Source organism: Euphorbia lathyris, chromosome 3 (assembly GCF_963576675.1).
Source record: "Euphorbia lathyris chromosome 3, ddEupLath1.1, whole genome shotgun sequence".
Taxonomy (NCBI): Eukaryota; Viridiplantae; Streptophyta; class Magnoliopsida; order Malpighiales; family Euphorbiaceae; genus Euphorbia; species Euphorbia lathyris.
The window spans coordinates 40,318,372-40,340,653 of NC_088912.1; the positions used below are offsets into that span (position 1 = coordinate 40,318,372).

Genomic DNA, 22,282 nt, shown 5'->3' on the forward strand with positions numbered 1-22,282 from the left:
CATATTTACATTCTCCATATTTATAATGTATGATTCATAATCTTCTTTTCTATATATGTGTTGATGTTTGTTACTTGTTTTGATATTCATAATTGATTATTGTGTAGGAGAACGCGATTTCCGACGCCATTCGGGCTATCTTTAGGGATTCATATAGGTGTTGCCTTACCGGAAGTGACAAACCGGAAACCGTAGGAATTGACAAGCCACGGAACTTACGGGCCCTAATTTCTAGTCCCAAGCATTAGACACGCCTTGACTAGGAACCACGTAGTCTAAGTACTTCACGGGTCGATTACACTACACGTAGTCGTCTTTGCAAGTGCAAACCATCAACCATATAAACATTAGAAGTCGTTATTTGTCATAGTTATAACTTATCGCATCCACATCACTTCATAGAGTTTTGTTATATAAATTCGCCTCACCCGTAGTTAGGAGTAGTTTGTAGTTGGTCCCCATATCAACCTCAATGTATTCACCACTTAAATAACGTATAAAACCGAGTCGTTTAATACTTGCAGTTATAAATCCCGTGGATTTGATACCCGGTCTTAACCGGATTATTATTTGATACGACGGGGTACACTTGCCCCTAAGTAGTGACGTCTAGTAAAGATAGAGCACTTAGAAAGATCACATCCATAGTCGTAACACACTTATCATAATATACATTTTGTCGTAGAAAACACTACACTAGACGGCACGCATCAAGGCGCATAGGTCAAAATTTCTCTAGAATAGCATCAACAAGCTCTAAGAGTGGACAACTATGTTCTTTATAGTTAGGAAGAAGACGACCTTCCCATTTTTGACCAATTAGAACCCCACTACTAAAAGTGTAATGAACCGTATGACAGGCGGGTGAGCCTGGAAATTGAGCATGAGTTACGCGACTTTTTATAGGGCTTTGACAGGGTGCCCCCTCCTCTGAGCGAGCCAGTAACCAAACTGGTTGCAGAGTTTTTGGATGAGTGCAACCTGATTTGGAGGGGTGGAAGTTCCCTTATGTTAGGAATTTGAATAAAAGCTTGGCGAATGATTTGCTTGAGGAGACAAATTTCCCCCTTGAGAGTGTAAGGTTGTTCTAGCTGCTTAGGGTAGATATCAAGAGATATACCCCAAAAATATGGAGTATGGGAGTTTTTTTTCTACTTGGCTTGATATTTCCCCCCCAAAAAATCTTCTTTTTGAAGTTCCCGTTGACTTGTGCTTACTTAGGCTTAACTCGCTTTCTTCTTTGGTTGCTCACAAGTACCATTTATGAGGAGACCGAGGCTGTTTGGTGTCCTAACCTTAATTTGACTGAAACGACCTTACTTTGCTCGGTAGGGAAGACGATGTGTATACCTAGATATAGGCCTTTACGTTGAGTAATTTGGCCAAAATGGAAAATCTATCTGAAGGGTCGCTGCCTCCTATCTAGAAACCCAACTTGGGGGATTTAGCTAGGGAGATGCTGGAATTCCTAAGTAAGGGCCTAGAGGAGAGTGATGATGATGATGCTGGAGAAGGTATGTATCCTTCCTCATTTCAACTTTCATACTTATCATTTTGAGTCATTTGTAAGTTTTTTCTTTCTAACCGTATGGACCTCTATGATGGCTAAAGTGAGAAAGAGAGTAGTGGTGGATGGTGATGATAACAAAGGAGATGTGCACATTCTATATGCTGGCATAGAGGTCAGTGAAGAGGTTATGGGAGAGGGTGAATGTGTGGTTGTTTTAAGAGCTAAGGGGAGGGAGACGAGTCGATCATCTCCGGTGGGTCAACAAACTCTATTGAGGATGACCATGCATCCCTCCCTATAGCGAATATGAGCGAAAGAAGAAGCAAAAGAATAAGAAGAGACATGAGAAAAGGTCGAACGAGAGATCCACCAAGAGGTTGAGAAGGTCGTCTAGTGCGGTTGGTGAGGATCTAATTATGCTTTCTTTGTCAAAACAGACAAGAGAATGAGTCCCAAGGGAGCCTAGTGATGCCAAGGCAACATTAGAGAAGACAATGGGAGAATATGTTGTGTAGGTGGCTCTTAGTGAAGTCAATGGGGCCGAACCGGTATAAATCGACTGAGTAAAGTATTTCTTAACTCTGCCTTTATCTCCTGTAATTACACTGCTTGCTCTAACATTGTTATCTCACACTTAAGCTCTCACTAATAAACGCTTATTAAAAATTCTAACCTTAAGAAGTCAGAAGCTCCACTAAGCAAGCTATCCTCTGAGTGCATTCATTAGAAGTGGAAACAAGCTTAGTAGACTGACTAACTCAGTAAACTAAACTTGCCTCTGTGTTAAGTCATTTAAACGCCAAATGAGGAATTTTATAAAAGGGAAAAATTAACCAATAGTTCTATTTACCCCTCCTTTGGAACTAATCTAACCTCACAGGGGACCAACACCCACTTTGATGCTAAAGTTTTGAAGTTGCGAAAAACAAATACTAAGAAATATGGAATTAACGTTTTACTGTAAAGGAAACGTGTACTTCTTGCTTCATATCAATATGTTTTATTTATAGGCGCTAGAGGTTGATCGGGTAGCTTGACCGATTATATGCCTTAATTGAGCTTGGCGATATGTGTCAGCTTCTGAATTTAAAATGTTTGTTGACAGCTTGTAACAGTTTGCATTGGCGAAACTGTCGTCCCACGATTCCAGGTATGATGTTAGTGTAATTTATAAGTCATTTGCTATTGTTCACATAGTTTAGCAGTTATATGCCATCATTCAGCTTGATCCATCAAATCTCATTATGACATACATCCTCATAGTCTTTATTGAAACCACGTGTTTAGTTTCGTATATTTATCTATTATCACATATTAACTCAAAATATTCTTAGTTTTTAGAAGTAAAATATTAAAATTTTGTCAATTAGGTTAGATTATTTAATGATAAAATATAGATTTTATTTACATAAATGATTTTAAATTTATATTTGTAAAAATTAATCACTTTTTTTAGGCTTAATGCTTCTCCAACCCCCTTAATTTGTCTAAATTGGTCATTTTACCCCTCCAACTCATCGAATGTCCTATTTACCCCCCTTAACTCCATAAAAATGGTATTTCTCACCCCATCAACTTGTCCAAATTTGTCATTTTACCCATTCTCAACTCATCGAATATCCTATTTACCCTCTTAACTCCATAAAAATGGTATTTCTCACCACTTATGATCTTATTTACCCTCTTAACTCCATAAAAATGGTATTTCTTATCCTTTATAGTAGTCAAAAAAATTGAAAAGAGAAAGAACGAATAAAAAATACAAATAACAAGAACATTAATATAAACAAGTTAAATACATTATATGTAGGGATAATGTACCAAAATAGGCCTATGATTTTAGGAAAGTATCAATTTAGGTTCCACTTACAAAATAGAGGTTTAACGTTTAAAAAAAGTTATTAATTTAGGCTTCGATAACGGATTGTAAGGGGTGAAAAATACCACTTTTATGGAGTTAAGAGGGTAAATAAAACATTTTATAAGTTGGGGGGATAAATGGACAAGTTGAAAGGGTGAGAAATACCATTTTTATGGAGTTAAGGGGGGTAAATAGGACATTCGATGAGTTGATGGGGTAAAATGACTAATTTGGACAAGTTAAGGGGGCTGGGAAAGCATTAGGCCCTTTTTTTATGAACAAATTCACACTTCTATCATATATTTTCCCATTGCATAAAAATCGATGCTTTGGAAATTATAATTAAAAATAATAATTTATATGGAAATATAGTTTTTAAAAATTATGTATAACTATTTAGACAATGATATCTTCTATGCTTACTTTGTTTTTTACAAAGTAAGTTTTATTTTGTTTTTTCTACCATTGGATGAGCTTACTTTGTCAAAGGTCATCATCATCCAATGATGGAAAAAATAAAATAAGACTTACTTTATCAAAAATAAAGTAAGCATAGTCAAACCCTCAAGTAATAACTTAAATATATAAAATCAAAAAAAATATTATTTTTAATATATTTTAAGAATTAGGGTTTATAAATTAATGGTCTGAAATATATTTTTTAATATTTAAGATTTATGAATTGGAGCTTAAAATTTAAAATTCTTAAATTATAATATAAAATTATATTTTATTTATGATATAGAAAATAATGACGTTGAAAATTAATTTCTATCAGTTATGATTTTGTACCTAAATATAGTTTTTTTGGGCTTTTTATATTAATATCATAATTTTTGTAAAAAGCGTAAAAAGATATTAATGGGCTTTTGTAAGTTCCGTAATGGGCTCTTTGTTGTATGACGTAAGTAGCCCACGAAGTAGGAAAGAAGCAGAAACATAAGCGGGAAATTTAAAAAATAATTAAATAAATAAAATCCCAGACCCAGACGCAGAGCTCAGTCTCTTCTTTCTTCGTTTTTATATATAAGTTTGACGATGTAATAATAGTCGCAAAGTTACAAAGGCAGATGGATGCCTTTGATGGCTCCAGAAAAATCCCCAAAATCAAATCCATAAACGGAAGCATTTCTCCGATCGATACACGCCTCAACGCCGATTCCACACTCATCAGATACCTTCGCGGCGGATCTCCGATCACATTATCCGGTGGCTACCGCACCTGCAGCGATGCATTCTCTTCTCCGTCAATCAAATCCAATTCTTCTAGAGGAGGTAGCAGCACCTTTGGAAGATCCTTGTCGCCGCTATCAGCTATCGAAAATCTGATTTCACCGCCGGTCTACGGAACGCCTGTAAAGCTAGTAGATGAAGATGTGCTGGTTATGGATGAGATTATTGTCGAGTCTTCATCAGGAGGTAGGGTTTCCAAGTCATTATCGTGGGATTCTAGTGGTTCATCCTTCAATTCTGCTTCTTCTCTTGGAATTCGCGGGTATAAGATTGAGCTTTGTCGGTCTTGGGAGGAAATTGGACAATGCCGCTCTGGATACAAATGCCAGGTCTCTCTCTCTTTTTCTGATCGATTTAAGACCGTTAGATTTGTTTATTGAGTGATGAAGCATGTTAATCTTGTGGTCTATTATTTGCACAGACATTCAACTGTATGGAAGGAGAAATTAATGTCTGTTTGGCAATTAATTAATTTCAATTTTGAGATAAAGCATGGCCAATGGCCCTATAAAAGCCCTAATGCAATTTTTTTCTTATGAAATTGAATTAGGAATTATATTATAATCTTCGCTTTAAGAATTATTTCTTAGGCAGTGGAGAAGAAAGATGACATAAATTCTTTAGTCTCTGCGCTTAATTTCATGGAGAAACAGGTGAAGGCTCGTTGCTTTCGTTGTGTATTACTTTTCTCACGATTGATTATTTGTGTATTGCTGGAATATAATTCAAGAATCAATGATTCTTGACCTTACTTTCTTGATGGAGAATGATGGATTTGGTGCCGTATTTTGCAGTTTGCACACGGAAAAGAAGAGCTTCGTCCGTCTTATTCTCCCATAAAGAACAAATCTGAAGTAAATGCTTTATCTTGATTTTGAAATTGGCAGAAATTAGAAACGAAAGTGGAAGTTATGCTTATCTGTTTGGTGTTTGTAGGCTCCTTCTCGCAAATCATATGCCAATGCATTATCCTCCAATCTCCCGAAGTCCCGTTTCCTTCCATCAGCAACGGCAGCAAGCCCCAGCGCTGTTTCTTCCAGGCCTCAGAGCCCGAGCCCCAGCCAGAACCAGAACGAGAGCCCAAGCCAGAACGAGAAACCGAGCCCTGCCATCAACTCCGACAAGAACGCTGGCGAAACGTCCAAGAAAAGCCCCACCACCAACATTATATCTGAAGACTGGCAGCCTTCAGATGATGGCATTGAGGTTCGTTTACCACGACAAACCAATCCGTCTTCCAATGAAGATGTTGATTCCTATATTCATAGTGTTCTTTATGGTCCAAGTAATAGGAGAAGGTTGCCTGCATTCGATGAATTTTGTCCTCAGTAATACTTTGCTTGGAATAGTGTCTTCCAAGGGATAACCCAAGTTTCTTATTCTTGCTCATAGACGTTGGTATAGCTCTAATCTTTTTTCTTCTTTCTACTCTATCGGTTCATATGTGCATGATTGATTGACATTAGGTTCAGTATGAACTCAGTTCAAAGTATAGGTAAAATTTAGTGATACTACAGGCAATTGTACCATAAACTTGGTTAATTGTACTGACAAACAATATACAGAGTTAGGATCAACTTGCTGGTATCTGAAAAGAGCCATCATGTACAAGTTTTTTTGGCAATTAAATAAGAGCTCTCTGTTTTTATCTTTTGCCTATTCATTGTGCATCTTTTACCCTGATTAAAGTCTAGGCGACACCAAAGGCTGATTTTCAGTAAAGGAGTTGGTCATGGTTGGGCTAGTAGTATTTGGAATTGTTTTAACCAACAGCTCAATCTGATAGTTAAAGGTTAATCATATATCTTATATTAATCTCTGAAACTACCCAACCCAATCATGAAACAGATTCATGAAAAACTAATCAAATACATGAATACTCAACAAAGATTAGTTGAATTAGTTTTAGATTCAAAATTGTACAACTAATCTGATACGTAGGAAAATCAGCTACCTACATAGTTTCCAAGTTAATGCTAAACTAAACAACCTACTTTGAAAAACGCAATTAGCACAACAAAGGTTAAGGCAATTGTACTTTATGCCGAGATTATTGTTAGCACAATTATTGCTACAACAATGAATATGATGTTTGATTTTGAATTCGCATTGATTTAACGAAAAAACTATCCGCATACAATGAAAATCTTTTATTTGTTATTAGTGAAATATCCTCCATATATATATATATATTAATCTTTTTGTTTATAGTCCGTGTTACTTGATATTTGAAATTCTAATTTAGAAACTAGTGTTTGATGTCTACCAATGGTATATATTAATTACTTTTTTTTATCGTTATATTTTTTTGGTAGATTACGGGAGGCTGAGCCCTAGAACAACAACAACAACAACAAAAAAAGGAAAAACGACACTAAGTAGGGACAGTTCTACTAAAACTACTACCAAGTCTTAGAATATCCTGGATGCCTGCAGGAGGCTCATCAAACTCATGATGACCCAAGAGAAGTGACCATGCATAATTTGTTAACCAGACTGTTGTTATGTTGCCTTCTTTGTAAGAGCGAATGCAATAGATTCTCTAATCATTACCTCTCAACGCTCAACATTTGTTAATCAACCATGCAAAAGAGTGAGTAGGAGCGACATTAGCCTTCATAAACCCCACCACAACCTTTGAGCCAAGCTCTACAATAACCTTCCGATAACCATTCTGCCAAGCGAGCGTCAAACCATAATATAACCCTGGAATTTCCGCATGAAAAGCGGAGCAAATACCGAGATTGACACGAAAACCACCCTTCGAAGCGCCACCATTATCTGTCAAGAGACCCCTAACTGAAGTAAACCCATTCGCCATTTTACAGGATCCATCTGTATTAAGTTTAACCCAACCCGGGTAAGGGGGGTACCAAGAAATCCAAACCAGAGAAGTTTAACACGTCGACCTATTGCCTGCGATTTTGAAAGCAAGGAGAAAGTCTTTTGCTTGGGCAAGGACTCCAATTTTGTCAACATAGACTGCATCAACCCCTTCAAAAATTAAAAGATTTCTTCTCTTCCATAGGTTCCAAGTACTGGCAGTAAAAACAATTTGCCAAGGAACCTCATGAACACAAGCAGAGAAAGAGACGTTTTGTGCAATCCAATCAGAGAGCTCAAGAGAGAAAAACCGAGCTTGGTACGCAGCAGAGACAAGGACGCTCTAGACATTTCGAGTAGAAATACAATCACGAAGAATGAGAATCTCATTTTCGGCCTCGCCGTAGGTACCACAAGCGTGCGAAAGAGCAATGTATCGTCTTTTTCTATTAATGTTACCCATTGTTACCCAACACCAAAAAAAAAAAAAACTTGAATCCGTTCCGGAACATTAAGGCTCCAAATGCACTGCCAAAACGCAGTCTCATCATGTTGTGGAGGGGGACGCTGTAATAAATAACCCGATGCGATGGTGTAGGAGCAAGTCCTTGACCCCATCCAGAAGAAGGAATCCCTTTCAAAGTCGTCCAGGAACACCATATACGCGACTATTCTCAGAATCCAATCTTGAGGGAGCTTGTCCGAGCGCTCATCCCAACGTCAACCACTTGTATCTAAACAATACAAAGAGACTGACCTGTGAAGGTCCTCAATATAGATAGCACCAGTGGCAAAGCAAATAAGGGGGATGTCCCCACACCATTTATCTAACAAAAAAAATAGTATCATTATGTAAAACCCGACCAACGCCTTTATTGAGAACACAAGAAGACTTGACCACACTCTTCCAAAAAAATCCAATAGCTTTGCAGGTGAAAGTAACAGCAGACACATTTTTCAAATGATATTTCGCATTAATCACCGATATCTAGGGACATGCGCTCCTTGTAATCAGCCTCCAACCCACCTTAGCTTACATCGAGAGATTAAAAGGCCGAGTCTCCCTGATGCCCAACCCGCCTTCCATCTTCGGTTTACAAACATTTTCCCACCTCACAAGGTGCATCTTCTTACTAGCCTCAGTTGAGCCCTAAAGGAAGCAACAGTTACAAGCATCTAATTTGTCACAAAGAGAATTAGGAAGAAGAGTTGTTTGCATAGCATAGATGAAATAGCAGATATGACACATTTGACAAGAGTACTCATACTCGTAAGATAAAGCTTCTTCGCTTTCTAACCCGATAACCTATTGTTAACTTTATCCAAAATGAAGTCATAAGTGGACCTGAAAACCCATTTATGAATTACAGGCATCCCTAAGCATATAACAATGTCATGCGTGTCTGAGAAATCCATGTCGCTGCAAACATTTGAAATCACATAAGAGTGCACATTAGGAGAGAAAAAAAATCTTGAACTTAGCAACATTGATTTTTGGCCAGAATAAGAGCAAAAATAATTAAGGACTTCCCCTATAGCAATAACTTGCTGATGAGTCGCCTCCCAAACAAAATGATATCATCCACAAAATATATGAGAAAGAGAGAGCCCGTTCCAAGATAGATGGATAGGCTTCCAACGCCCATCATTTACAACATCAAAGATAAAATGATTTAACTGCTCTACACAAAGAACAAAAAGATAGGGTGATACATGATCATATTGTGTGAGGCCTCTCATGGGGGTAAATTTAGGCAAGCATTCCCTATTCCACAAAATACCCATAGTGGAGGCTGAAACACACTTCAGGATTAACTAAACCAACTGAGGATAGTAACTTAAGAGTATCCCTTAGAAACTCCTAACTGATCTGGTCATGTGCTTTCTCCAAATCTAATTTAAGAGCCATTAAACCCTTACTACATGTTTTTCGATGCATCACTTGCACCACTTCCTAAAGGAGAATAATGTTGTCAGAAATCTATCTATCCGAGATAAAGTTGCTTTGCATAGGCCCATCAACTTTCTAGAGGAAAGGTTTCAAGCGATTGACAATGCATTTGGTGATCATCTTGTATTTGATATTACAAGACCTATAGGCCTAAATTGGGAAATAGTCTTAAGAGTGGAGATTTTGAGGTTGACTGTAATTAAGGTTTTGTTAGTTGAATGGTTAAGGACACGGTTGTTGAGAGCAGCCAAAACCAGGTCACTAACTTGAGCCCCAATTCTAGGCCAAATCTTCTAATAAAAGGTCATGTGAAAGCCATCAGGCCTAGGGGCCTTAAACAGCGACATGTCAAAAAGGGCCATACGGACATCATTGAGCACAAAGGGACAATGAATCACAGCTAGATCAGATTGGGAGAGAGCGGGGAAAACATGTTGAGAAACAAGCATAGGATGGAGAACAACTTTATCCATATAGAGAATTCGAAAGAAATAAAAAAAACCATGGACTCAAGACCAGTTTGATCTCAAATCCAAGCACCATTTGAGACCATCCACCTTATTCATCCACCGATGAACAATGGTTGTACTGTGATTTTTTTTTTTTTTTTGTATTTCGATCACTGTAACAAATCCATTTAATCCTCGACTTCTGATACCAATAAATCTCCTCTTGATGAAGCGGTTCATTGAAGCTCACTCAGTAAATGTGCCTAAGATAAGAAGCTCCCTAGAAACATGCAGACCCAAACGTCATTGGACCCCATTAAGCTTCTAGGTAAGACACTTCTTGTAAAACAAGTTGCCAAAGATGTGTTCATTCCAATGCGCAATAGGGGGGGGGGGGGGGGGGGGGGGGTAAAACATTGGAAAGCATCAGAAAAAAGGCTCATTCTATCCCAATTCTGATAAAAAAAAGTAAAAGAAATCCGAGTGAGTAAACCAAGCCGCTTGGAAGCAAAAAGACTTATTTGGAGGGCAGCAACATATTTTATATAGGTCCACAAGCAGAGGGATATGATCCGATCCATTCCAAGGAAGGTGACAAACATACACCTTAGGGAATAGAGCGTGTAAACTAATACAAAGGGCCCTGTTAAGACAACAAAAGACCCAAGTTCTTGGGGTTCTACCACGATACCACGTACACGTAGGACCGATGAAACCCATATCAACGAGATCCAAATCATTGATTTGGGTATTAAAAGCAGGGCGTGTATTAAAGGTTCTTGGAACCCTTCCCATCTTCTCACTAATAGAAGAAATGCAATTAAGGTCAAAAGATCAGCCATGGGTCAATGATAGAGGGCTGCAGATTAGACATATCTTCAAAAATTTGTTCCTTAAAAGTACTCTGGGGCCACACATGCACAAACGAAATCTTAAAAAACAACATATGATAGGGACCTTCCTACACACAAGCCCGACCGTGGAGAGAAACCGACGGTTGCGAATTAGGACATTGATATTAATCCTCTAATGATGCTAAAACATCCAAATACAACCGCTAAAGCCTTCTGCTTCAATACAATCAAAATTAGAGAACTTTAATTTTCTGTACAAATCCATGGCACGAGTACCAGGGAGGCAAGGCTCCAACAAAACAAGAATAGATGGGTCAAATGAGCTAACAAGATGATTCAGGGATCTAAAATAGGCACGACCACCGACCTCAAAAACATTCCACGTGATAAGCTTCATCATAAGGGATAGAAGAGAGAAAGACCAAGAAGACACACGATCAATCAACATGAGCGGAAACCCGCTCACTCCTATTACTCTCTATGTCAACAATCATAACATTATCCGAACACATATAAGTATTAACAGTAGACATGTCCATGGGCCGGGTCTAATGGGCTTTTAGGTAAAAACACCCAGTCCAAGCCCATCCCAGCCCATTATTAATTTAGACGGGTTCAGACCGGGCTGGGCTCGGGCTTAAACATCAAATCCCCAGCTCAATCCATATAAACCCACCTAAAAATATATACAATTAAATAAAATAAAATTTATACCTAAAAGTAAATATTTCATATATAAATTTTACTTTGTCAAAAACAAAGTAAGCATAACCTAACCCAAATTTATTAATTTATTGATTAATATTAATATGCAGGCTGTACTAGGTCGTCTTGTGTTATTTTTATCAATCTCAAGCCCGCCCAAAATATAGATGGGCTTTAGCGGAATTGGACCGGGTCGGACCTAAAATCAATTTTCATTGTCCAAACCCATCCCAATGGACATGGGCCTGGGCAGGTACCCGGGCCCATGGTCAGGTCTTATTAACAGTAGCCAAGCTCGGAGAATTACTTTCCGTATGAGCTTTATTAGAAGCAATATCAGTATGGGATCGCTTGCCCCGCGATCCCCCATCACCAATGTCAGGTGACTTACCTTTCAAATTATTCGGTGTCATTTTTTCCATATTTGAATCCTCGCTATCCATGTTTAATTCTGAGAAAATATTATGGTTGGTAATATCCAAAAACGGCTTAAAAGGGATATCACCACGACATCCACACCCATGACTCTCTCCCACCCTGTCTACGCAGGGATGTAAAATGAAAATCACTATTTATATTTTCCTTGCCTCGATTATGTATCGCCCAAGTCTCAGCCCCTGAAAAAACATTCGGTCTATTAGCATCAAGGTTGTCATGCTCCTTGTTGGAAGGTTCTCAGCATCATGGTGTGGTTCTGAAGTTTGAAATTTTTTTCTCATCGGGTTGTATTTGCAGCGGGGCGCCATCATCCATGAGCCATAATTAGAGGCGTGTTCCTCCCCATTCTTAGTACGATGATCCTGTTTAGTAATAATAGGGGGATTTCCGTCATTACCTTCAGCCATGTTACACTCATTAGGAATAATAAGGGGGGCGATAGGAACAACCATCATTAGGCTGAGACAATCATCTTTGGCATGCCCATAGTATCTGCATCAAGTGTAGGTGGCATGAAGGCCCTCATATTCGACTTTAAACATTTCATCATCAATCCAAAAGTGAGCCACTAAAGGTGGAGTAAGGTCGACTTTAACACAAACTCGTGCAAATTTGACTCTAATTGTTGTAAGACTTTTTAATCCACCCACATAGCTTTTCCAACATAATCCCTAATATTTAAAAGGATATTCTCATTATTGTAATACATAGGAAGAAAAGGAAAACAGACCCAAACAAACGTAGAATTCACAGCAGCATCTGAGGCGATAACTCTAGCGACCAAGTTTTGACTATTAGATATTGCCCCTGAATCATCCACGAACCATTCCTTATAACTCTTTCCACATCCCCCGAGTTATCAAATTGAACAAGGTGAAACCTATGTCCAAGGCCTCTTATTTCCCATTTTCTTGTAAGCTTCCAAAGATCCAAAGCTATCGTGCTCAAAGTAATGTAACACACATTTTGTCTAAGCAATTTCACAATTAAGCTGTCTTTCCAAGGTTTCTGTAGTTGCTCAATAAGTTTTGATGCGAAAGAAAAATGAGGTTGCGATCTATTACCATCAATGAAATTTACCTTCATAAGACCAAAAGTTGCCAAATCCTGAGGAATACGCATTTCATCTAACAGAGGGCGATCAACAACAGCAGTGCCACGATATAAGCGTCGGGCCAACCCACCACATGCGTCGATCCAATCAGGGAGATCTGGCGGACGACACATTGGAGTTACAACGGCTGAAACGGTGGGACGCATATCTGCTAAGTACGACTGAAACGTGAGCTTCTTTTTTATTGCCACATTGATTGACAGTAATGTTCACATGGACCTTAATGACCATGTGAATTTGGTCATTCACCGTTGGATCTAGCTTTATTAAATCTAAACCTTAGAAAGCTTTGAATCTCTATCCTGGAATTCTAATAGCCTAGATCTAACAGTGAATAACCAAATTCTACATGGTCATTAACATCCATCTGATAAAACTGCATTGATTAATAATGGTTAAAACTGTATTTCTTTTTCTTTTAATGAAATTTCTTTTTGTATTATTATTCTTTAATTTTTTTTTCTTAGCACAAGTTTTCTTCATTTAATCATATTTTATATATTGCTCACAACTATAATATAATTAGAATTACCAATGAGATGTGGGTTCGAAACACAAACATTAATTGGGAACTAATATTGATCCTCATTTATATAAGAAAAAAACGAGACAGTAACTTCACGTCCCTGTAGAGGATCTGTCCCAATAGGATGGAGAATCCTCGAAAAAGTTCTCTATGGGACAAGAATGACTTATTATTTTAATCTCTAAAATTATCGTATCGTCCTGTAGAGTTTCAATCTCGACTATATTTGAATTCTCGAAATTATTCATAAATTATATGGATTTTTATACTTAAAAAATCTAATTATAACAAAAATTAGAGATTTAACCACTATTAGCCGTATGACCTATTCAAAATATTAGTATTATCCTATGAATTATTATTTGGTAATATTTTCCTTTGACCTATAAAAATTGATGAAATTTTAACTAATGTAAATGGTAAGTTAACAATTCTATTATAACCTTAACGTACCTAACAGAAACTTGAACGGAACTATTAAAAATTTAAGAAAATTTGTTGATGAATAGTAATATCTAGTGGAACCCTTCCAGATGAGTCCTCCATGTCCTAGGAATGGTCCCATATATACACTACAAGAGAAAAAATCTGAACACTTTATATAGATGTCAAGCAATGGTATTGTTGGGCTTTGGCGAAAGGATAAAAAGATTCTTGGGCTTGACTACTTTTAGACACACATAATGGAATAGGGCCGGTTATGGGCCCTTATGGGCCATCTCTGTAAAATCCATTTGCAGATTTGTGGCATATGTGTATATAAATTACTGTTAATTCCGTTGTAAATTTGTGTCGCTGCTATATACTTCTTGTCAAAGGCTTTGCTTACTTTGTTTCTGATAAAGTAAACCTTACTTTGTATGTTTTCACCATTAAATACTTCTTATACAGTATTGTCACTGAATTGCATTATTTATATGGTTTGGAATGATTAGGATGATTTGATATTTTTCATTGTAAAATGAAAAAGCGAACCATACCCTAATTCTAAATTATTACTCAGAGACTTTAATAATGATGTTAAAAGATTATTAATTTTAGAATTACATTTATATTTTATTTATTGATTTAAAATATTTCTATATTGGTTTTATATTATTAACAGTTAATTAATTATAATTTTATTAAACATTAAAAATTAAATAATAAATAGCAACAGTAATAACAAACAAAATCAGCAAACAGTAAGCTAAATCAAAATCTGGATGTATATATAACAAGATATGACAGTGGGCCATACTTGAGGTTAACAACAATAAAATCCAGAAATGTCAAATTAGCTGTGCAATGAGAGATTTGTCCAAATAATTTGTTGGATTAGGCACAACATTATTATATTCCTTGAAGATGAAGAGTTTAGGAATATCATTCTAATTTACCAATTAGCTGACCTGTAAACTCTCTCATCTTATTGAAATTTTCCAAAATGATTAAATTTGTTTTATTATATAGTATTACTCCTATCTCCATCATAATTCATTCAAACTATTTAACACAATATTATTTCAACAATGTTAATCTAGAAATTAAAAAAACCAAATAATTCGGTATTAATCAATTGATGTTTGAGAGAATTAAATTCAGAACACAAATTTCCTCACCGACCACACACATCTCAAGCAACCAAAAGGCATAACTCCTTTTGCCGATAAAATCCAAATGCCACTTCATCATCTCATTTTGCGGTGATGTCATAGCTCTTGTCATCAAGTTGAAACCATGCTATCTTGCACCGACCCCACGTGCGCACTTTAACCCATAACCACCAATCATATTCACGAGTGCGCACTTCAACGCCCCTTCATTTCGTTTCATTTCATTGTTCTCTCTCTCATCTTAAACACTTATCCCCTTCCTTCCTAATTTTTTCCAAGTCGCACATGTGCAAAACCAAAATGGCACTAGACGTGTCCAACCCCAGCTCACCTCGCCATGCTCCAACTCGTCATTCTGACTCACGCCGCCGTCTCCCCCAAACGCCACCCAATTTCACCGCCACCGCCACCGCCACCGCCACCGCTTCCTCCTCTTCTTCCTCCGCCGCTTTTGCTCCCTCAACTTCTAATACTTCCAGTGGATATTATACAACTGCTTCTTCCTCCACTTCCAGCCGCACCTCTCTCACTAGTCTCAGACAATCCATCTCTCAAAACCCTAACATCTATGATATTTCCGAGATTCGCGCCGCCACTAATAACTTCCTTGCCAAACGCTACTCCTCTTCCTCCTCCACCGCTTGTTGGCGCTGCACTTTACGGAACATTGAGACAATCGTATTCCAGCGCAAGTTCCGCCGGAAAATGGAAATGTCGCAACTTAAAGAACGTCTGGCGGTTATCTGCCGGAGTAACCACACGAGCGTAATCAGATTATTAGGAGTATCGATTTCAGGTGATCATATCTATCTCGTTTACGAATTTATCACCGGTGGAAATCTTGCCGATTGTTTAAGGAACAAGAGGAATCCGAATTTCACGGTTCTATCCTTGTGGGACTCGCGAATGCAAGTTGCCGCCGATCTAGCTGACGGACTTGATTATGTTCACAACAAAACAGGTTTGTATTTAACTCTAGTTCACAACCATATCAAGAGCGGTAGTATTATCATTACGGAGCCAGATCTCAGCGCCAAATTATGTCATTTTGGCACAGCACAATTGTGTGGGGAAGCTCCTGAGAATGAGGTCGGAGAGAAGAAGAAGAAGAAGAGCGTGTTGAATGAAATCAGAGAAATAAGCGAGGAAGACGAAGACGAATTACAAGGTAAAGAAGATAGATCGAAAGAATTGAAGAGATCTAATAGCGGAATTATGCAATTCGAAGGCGTGAGAGGCTATATGTCGCCGGAATTTCAAGCCAGTGGAATCCCTACGCAGAAATCAGACGTGTATGCTTTCGGTGTGGTTATATTAGAATTATTGTCCGGTGAGGAGCCATTCAAATACAAATACAGTAAAAGCAGAGGAGATTTCACACGAACTTCATTAATAGAGACAGCAAGAGCGGTGATAGACGGTGGCGTTGTTGAGGATGGGGAAGGAAGAGAAGGACGAGAGGGAAGGCTGAGGAGGTGGATAGATAGGAGGATGAAAGACTCGTTTCCGGTGGAGGTGGCGGAGAAGCTAGTACGTCTAGCATTAGAGTGCGTACACGTGGAAGAAGATAAACGGCCAGATATGAGCCGCGTGGCAGGGAAGATTTCAAAGTTGTATTTGGCTTCAAAAGCATGGTCGGAAAAGTGTAGGATCTCTGACCAGATTTCAGTCTCCTTAGCACCGAGATGATGAGTTGGAAAAAGTAAATTCGGCGGCTCTATTTTAGTTATTAATGATTAAATTTTATTTAGGGCATTTTGATGGTGACACAAGTGGAGAGGTGGGTGGAATCTGCATATTTTATTAATTATGGGAGGTGGTTTTAAAGTTTAACAATTCCAGTCCAATCTGTTATGTTCATTAATTTAAAAGAAAATGAAAATTCTATCAAAAAAAAAAAAAAAAAAAAAGAAAATATCCAATTCAAAGGCACGAGCAGACATAATTGAAACAGTCAATTCTTTATAACTGTAACACGGTTAGAATTGTATTTTTTATCCTAATTTTTTCTTATCTCTCTTCTTCTGTAAACCTAATCTATTAAAAAAAATGAAAGTTTATTCCATTCTTTCATCGAAAAAGCTACAGAGGAGTTTAATATTGCTTGCTTAGTCGAAACCTGCCTTTCATAGTCATACGGGACAATTGGTTCCTTTAAGTTAAACTTGTCCCTTCAGTTAAACTTTTAAACTAAACTCTGATATAGCAATATATGTTTTTTTAGGATTAATGTATACTAATTAAAAATATAATTAATTTTAAATAAAAAACTTCGTTATCTTTATATTAATTAAATAAAAGTGAATTTAAATAAAGATATATTTGGTAAAAATAAATTAATGTACATATATTGAAACAAAATGTCATATATTATAGAACAAAAAAAATTTGGGAGTAATATGGTTGGATCTGATTTCATGTTTTGTGAAAAAAAAAAAATATTGATAAAGTACACCTATGCTATCCAAAAATGTACGTTGAATAAGGTTTTTTTTTTTTAATAATTTACCTTAACTTTTTTTGGTAGGCAAAAGCTATTAGTACACCTATCTTTTCTTTATCATTTTTTTTCAATTCCTCCATGTCGACTTAAAATGACAATCTTATCCTATTTATTTTCTCCTTTATCCTCAATCAAAATCAAAATGGAATACATCTCTAAACCCATTCTCCTAGTTGAAATATATCCTCTTTCTAAATACATTCAACCCTAAAAAATATTGAAACCCTATAATCAATAAAGAAAAATCAAACATCTTGCATGGTTGTTGATTAAACGTTGAGCAAAAGATGAATGTTCTATACATCACTATGTCGCCAAAATCCACATTATACATACAAGTGTCCTCAACACATCTTTAATCTTCATCTTCATCCTCTTCTTTAGTTATTTCTCACTTACGGGTTTACTATGCTTAATGAATTGAATTGTTGCATCGCAAAGATGCAGCCATAGTGTTCGAGCTTGCAACGAAAATTTATCTTCTAATATAGAAAAATAAGTAAATATGATATTATCTAAGTATTTGGCTTGAACAAAAAGCAGAAAACATTCTACATAAAAGCTAAATAAAGACTTATTAAATATGGATAATTCTTATTACCTCTGGTTTCTATTTTCTTTCACTCATTTTTCTCTCTTTATTATTATTATTATTATTATTATTATTATTATTATTATTATTTCCTATTTTAACTATCCATACAAATAGAAAATGTTAACAATTCTCGCAATTCTCCACATCGTTCATAATTTGAAAGAATTCAAATTTTGGACGAACAATGCACCATAATGACTATGATTGCCTACATATCATATAACCGAGATTAAGCGTAGTTATGTTATTCCTCCACATGACTCAACATGTTTGAACATTAAACAAGTCCAAACAATGTTGGAATTTACCACCTGTCACAATCTTGGTTAACATGTCATATGGCTTCTTATCAATGTGTACCTTCGTAGGAGAAGTATGACCTTCCTCGACAACCTCACGTACAAAATGATACCTTACATCGCTATGCTTCGTACGAGCACGATGAACATAATTCTTAACTAAGTGAATCAAACTTTGACTATCACATCTCAGATTTACACAATCTTGCTTTAGACCTACATCATCTAAAAGACATCTCAGACACAATGCTTCCTTCACTCCTTTTGCTACATCCCTATACCCAGACTCTGTGGTAGATAGTGCCACTGTAGACTTTAACATCGATCGCCAACTAATTGGAGCACCATGTACTTTAAACACATAACCAGTAGTAAATCGTCGCATATCTAGACCGCCAGCATAATCTGAATCAACAAAACCATTTATTTGACATGTATCTCCATCAAAATACAAACCTGTGTTAATGGTACCTTTCAATTACCTTAGAATCCACTTTACCGCTTCCAAATGTGCCTTTCCTAAATTCACCATGAATCTACTAACAACACTGACAACTTGTGAAATATCTGGACGTGTACGCATTATAGCGTACATCAAACTGCCAACTGCACTAGTGTAAGGTACACGTTCCATGGATGTCTTCTCTTATACTTTAGTGGGAGACTGTTTACTAGAGAGCCTAAAATGTGGAGCCAATGGAGTCACCACTGACTTAGCATTTTTCATCCCAAATCTTTCAATAACCCGCTCAATGTAGCCTTTCTGACTCAAGAATAATTTTCATTTGGGTCTCTCTTTTCTGATTTCCATACCAAGTAATGGAGATGTGATAACCTATGTTGACCTTCGGAGATCAAACGTCACCTGTGCGGGGACGGTCCCTAGGAATACTCTGACGCCCAAGTTAGTATTGATTCTAGAAAGAGAGAGTCTTAAGTAGAGAGAGATATATAAGAAGCGAGAAAGTAAATAAGCCTTCCTGTTGGGGATTAGGGGTCTTTAGATAGAGGTGTCTGATTGGGTTGGGTCTGTTCTATGGGTATAGACTTGGGTTATACTGACATGCCTGTTACTTGGGGGTGTTTGAGCTAGGTTTAATGGGTTTGGCCCACATTCATTACAATATAGTCCTTCCCCCTTTTGTAGCGGAGCCTTGGAAGAACCATTGGATGTGAGTTGTCTTTCGAAAATCCCTGTGGGGAGTGAAGTTGTAAATTTACTGCATATGCCATTCGTGGAATGGAATTTGAAGGTGTGTGCTACGGAGTTAGATCAAGGGATGACATCAAAATATATCTGAGCGTTGTTCATCGAACGGAGTGTTAGTGATTTTTCAAACAGTTGCTTACTGAGATATGTTCGATTAGTTGTTTCGCAAAGTGAGGTGAGAGCATAAGCTAGAATATTGTTCGTGGTACGATATGGAAGTTTGCATTATATGAAGTTCGCAGAACAAGGTGACAGTATATCTCAAAGATTGTTTAAGGAATGAGTCAAAGATTTGGTAGATGGATCGTTCACGGAACGAGGTGATAATAGACCTTGAGGATCATTCTCAAAATGAGGTGAAGGCTTGCTTGATGGGTTGTTCATGGAATGAGGTGATAATAGACTTTGTGGATCGTTCATGAAATGAGGTGAAGGTTTTCTCGATGGGTCGCTCGTTGGAATAAGGTAAGAGCATTTCATAGAACGAGGCAAAATTTTGCTTGATGGGTTGTTCGTGGAAAAAGGTTATAACAGACCTTGGGGATCATTCGCAAAACGAGGCAAATGTTTGATCAATGGTTCGTTCGTTGGAACGAGGTCAGAGTATTTCATGGAACGAGGCAAAGGTTTACTTGATGTAGGTGGAGGACACCTATCTGGTATTCAAAGAGTTTTTTAAGGGGTCGTAATGATGTTTCTGACATGCATTAATTGAGGTGTGATGTAAATAACTGCTCTGTTTGCCAAATGTCGATTTCATTCTTAGGAGAGAGGGTTTGACTTCTCATGGGTTAGCTTTCTATTATAAAAGGATCTTGTTTTAAACTTCTGAGAGTTTTTCTTGTTACAAAAAGACTTCTCACGCTCCTCCTTTGTAAAGAACCATTCCTGATTTTCTATGGTTCTGAGGTACTTGCATTATCGTCTAAGGGTTACGAGTGAGTCCACTAGTTCGTTTTGAGGCACTATATAGTAGAGAGATGTTGCTCGAGACATTCAGTTGGGCTTGCTTGCTAGTGAAGAGGTTAGTCTAATCTTCTTGGAATTTTTTTGGTGTTTTTTCAAATTTTAGAGTCTGTAGTAGTTGCGTGGGAGGGTTGAGTGCCTACTTTATTTGATATGACTATTGAGTCTAGTCGGGGACCTATGCTAAAGCTGACTGGTTTTGCCTTGGGATTTTACGTTAGTCGACTCTGGTCGAGTATATCAGAGGAAGTGAAAGGCTCCTAGAAGCAGTTTTATCAGGGAGGGTACAACTGTTGTTTAGAAAAGTCGAGTGCGAGCTCCTTCGGTTGTGAGGCTGCCTCCTTCTATTGCTAGGCCAGTAGGTGGCGTGAGCCCAGGCACACTCGAGGTAGTGGTGAAAGTGCCCGCCTATTTGGTGAGTGATGGTCAGATGTTTGGGAGTTTGTACGGGAGGATGAGAAAGAAGGTGTGGATGCAAGGTGCTAAGGTAGGGTCAAATGAGGCTTGCTTTGATCTAGCTACTAGGTCAAAGGTGTCGGAGAGCATGCGATTGGAGGAGGTGTATTCGATTATCATGCAGAAAGATTTGAGGGACTATTGATGTCATATTAGCTTGGGGAGCCATACGAGTTGACTGCCATAAAAGAGGAAGTGAGGGTGAATGATCCCATGACACCTCATCAGATGATCATTTATGAGGAACATTTAGAGGCTGTGATATGGTTGCATATGCTCCCTTTTTATGGAGGTTATGCGGGAATTTGACTTGTGCCTGGGGCAGATACAACTTAATGGGTGGCAGATGATGGTGGGATTTTACTGAGGCTTGTGTTTTGGAAGTTCTTTAAGCCAATGAAGGGGTCGAGGTTGCAACATATGAGATTTTCGCATGGAAAGTTTAACACGATCGACAGACTATCTACCAAGCTTACGGAGTGAAGACATCACTTTTTAAAGGTGTCGCTGAAAGATCGGATGTTTCCATTTCGAGTGAACTGGAATGCAGAGCCGATGGACTCTGCAAGGTGGCTGATGGAAAGGGACCTGGAGGGAGAAGAGATAAGTTGGTTGCCTACTTGAAGTGTTTGCCCTTTGAACCGAAGTAGGATATAAAAAGTTTGATCAAGCACTTCATTGTGTCCATGTGGCATATTTGGAATCAGTGGCGTCTAGCACACTTAACTAGGTGGTCGCGGAACACACTAACTAGTTGGATGGGTTCGCACCAATTGATGCCTAGCGATATGGCAAAGCTTGAGTCTGTAACTGTTGAAGTGGTTGTGCATGATGAGTCCTGATAGTTGTGACTTGTTTGTTCGAGAGTTCATGTTTTTCCTATTCGGATATGTATTTGATCTTTGTACTGATGCCCACTTTTATATGTGCAGCGCTATTGAGTGAGCATGTCAACATGGACTTTGATGATCTAGAGTTTGGTACAAAGTTTCTTTCACCGGGCGTGGCTTACCAGGCTGTGTAGTTTTCTGCCGTCCTTAGACACTTTAGATTATGCCAATCAAGTGGCTCAAAGCATCGACAGGGTGTTAAATGTGGCCACCAAGCTTGATATTGACGAGAGGATTCCTGATGGGATTCGGATTATAAGTATGCCAAATGCTACTGAGCTGGAATTTAAGCTTAGGGACGAGG

The 22,282-nt window shown here is 37.8% G+C and overlaps 2 protein-coding genes across 4 annotated transcripts; both read left to right on the forward strand.

Moving 5' to 3' along the window:
- The first annotated feature begins 4,382 nt into the window (after positions 1-4,382).
- On the forward strand, positions 4,383-7,122 carry LOC136224335 (uncharacterized). 3 transcript variants are annotated; one of them, XM_066012648.1, is made up of 4 exons: positions 4,383-4,933; positions 5,399-5,458; positions 5,541-5,810; positions 6,920-7,122. In XM_066012648.1, exons 1-4 carry the CDS (start codon positions 4,442-4,444, stop codon positions 6,932-6,934), a joined length of 837 nt encoding a protein of 278 aa, XP_065868720.1. In that variant the 5' UTR covers positions 4,383-4,441; the 3' UTR covers positions 6,935-7,122. The 3 variants fall into 3 exon arrangements, with proteins under 3 accessions (XP_065868720.1, XP_065868721.1, XP_065868719.1); XM_066012649.1 differs by lacking the exon at positions 6,920-7,122 and adding an exon at positions 5,891-6,191; XM_066012647.1 differs by lacking the exon at positions 6,920-7,122 and having other exon boundaries at positions 5,541-6,191.
- A 7,855-nt stretch (positions 7,123-14,977) lies between these two features.
- On the forward strand, positions 14,978-16,974 carry LOC136223812 (PTI1-like tyrosine-protein kinase 1). Its single transcript, XM_066011984.1, has one exon. It carries the CDS (start codon positions 15,345-15,347, stop codon positions 16,746-16,748), a length of 1,404 nt encoding a protein of 467 aa, XP_065868056.1. The 5' UTR covers positions 14,978-15,344; the 3' UTR covers positions 16,749-16,974.
- Positions 16,975-22,282: the final 5,308 nt, after the last annotated feature.

What these genes read in the sequence shown, in the direction of transcription:
- LOC136223812 (XM_066011984.1), top strand. Translation starts at nt 15,345, where the DNA reads ATGTGCAAAACCAAAATGGCACTAGACGTGTCCAACCCCAGCTCACCT.
- LOC136224335 (XM_066012647.1), top strand. Translation starts at nt 4,442, where the DNA reads ATGGATGCCTTTGATGGCTCCAGAAAAATCCCCAAAATCAAATCCATA. An exon ending in GCTCTGGATACAAATGCCAG is followed by an intron (nt 4,934 to 5,398) that starts GTCTCTCTCTCT and finishes CGTATTTTGCAG; the next exon opens with TTTGCACACGGAAAAGAAGA. An exon ending in CCATAAAGAACAAATCTGAA is followed by an intron (nt 5,459 to 5,540) that starts GTAAATGCTTTA and finishes TGGTGTTTGTAG; the next exon opens with GCTCCTTCTCGCAAATCATA.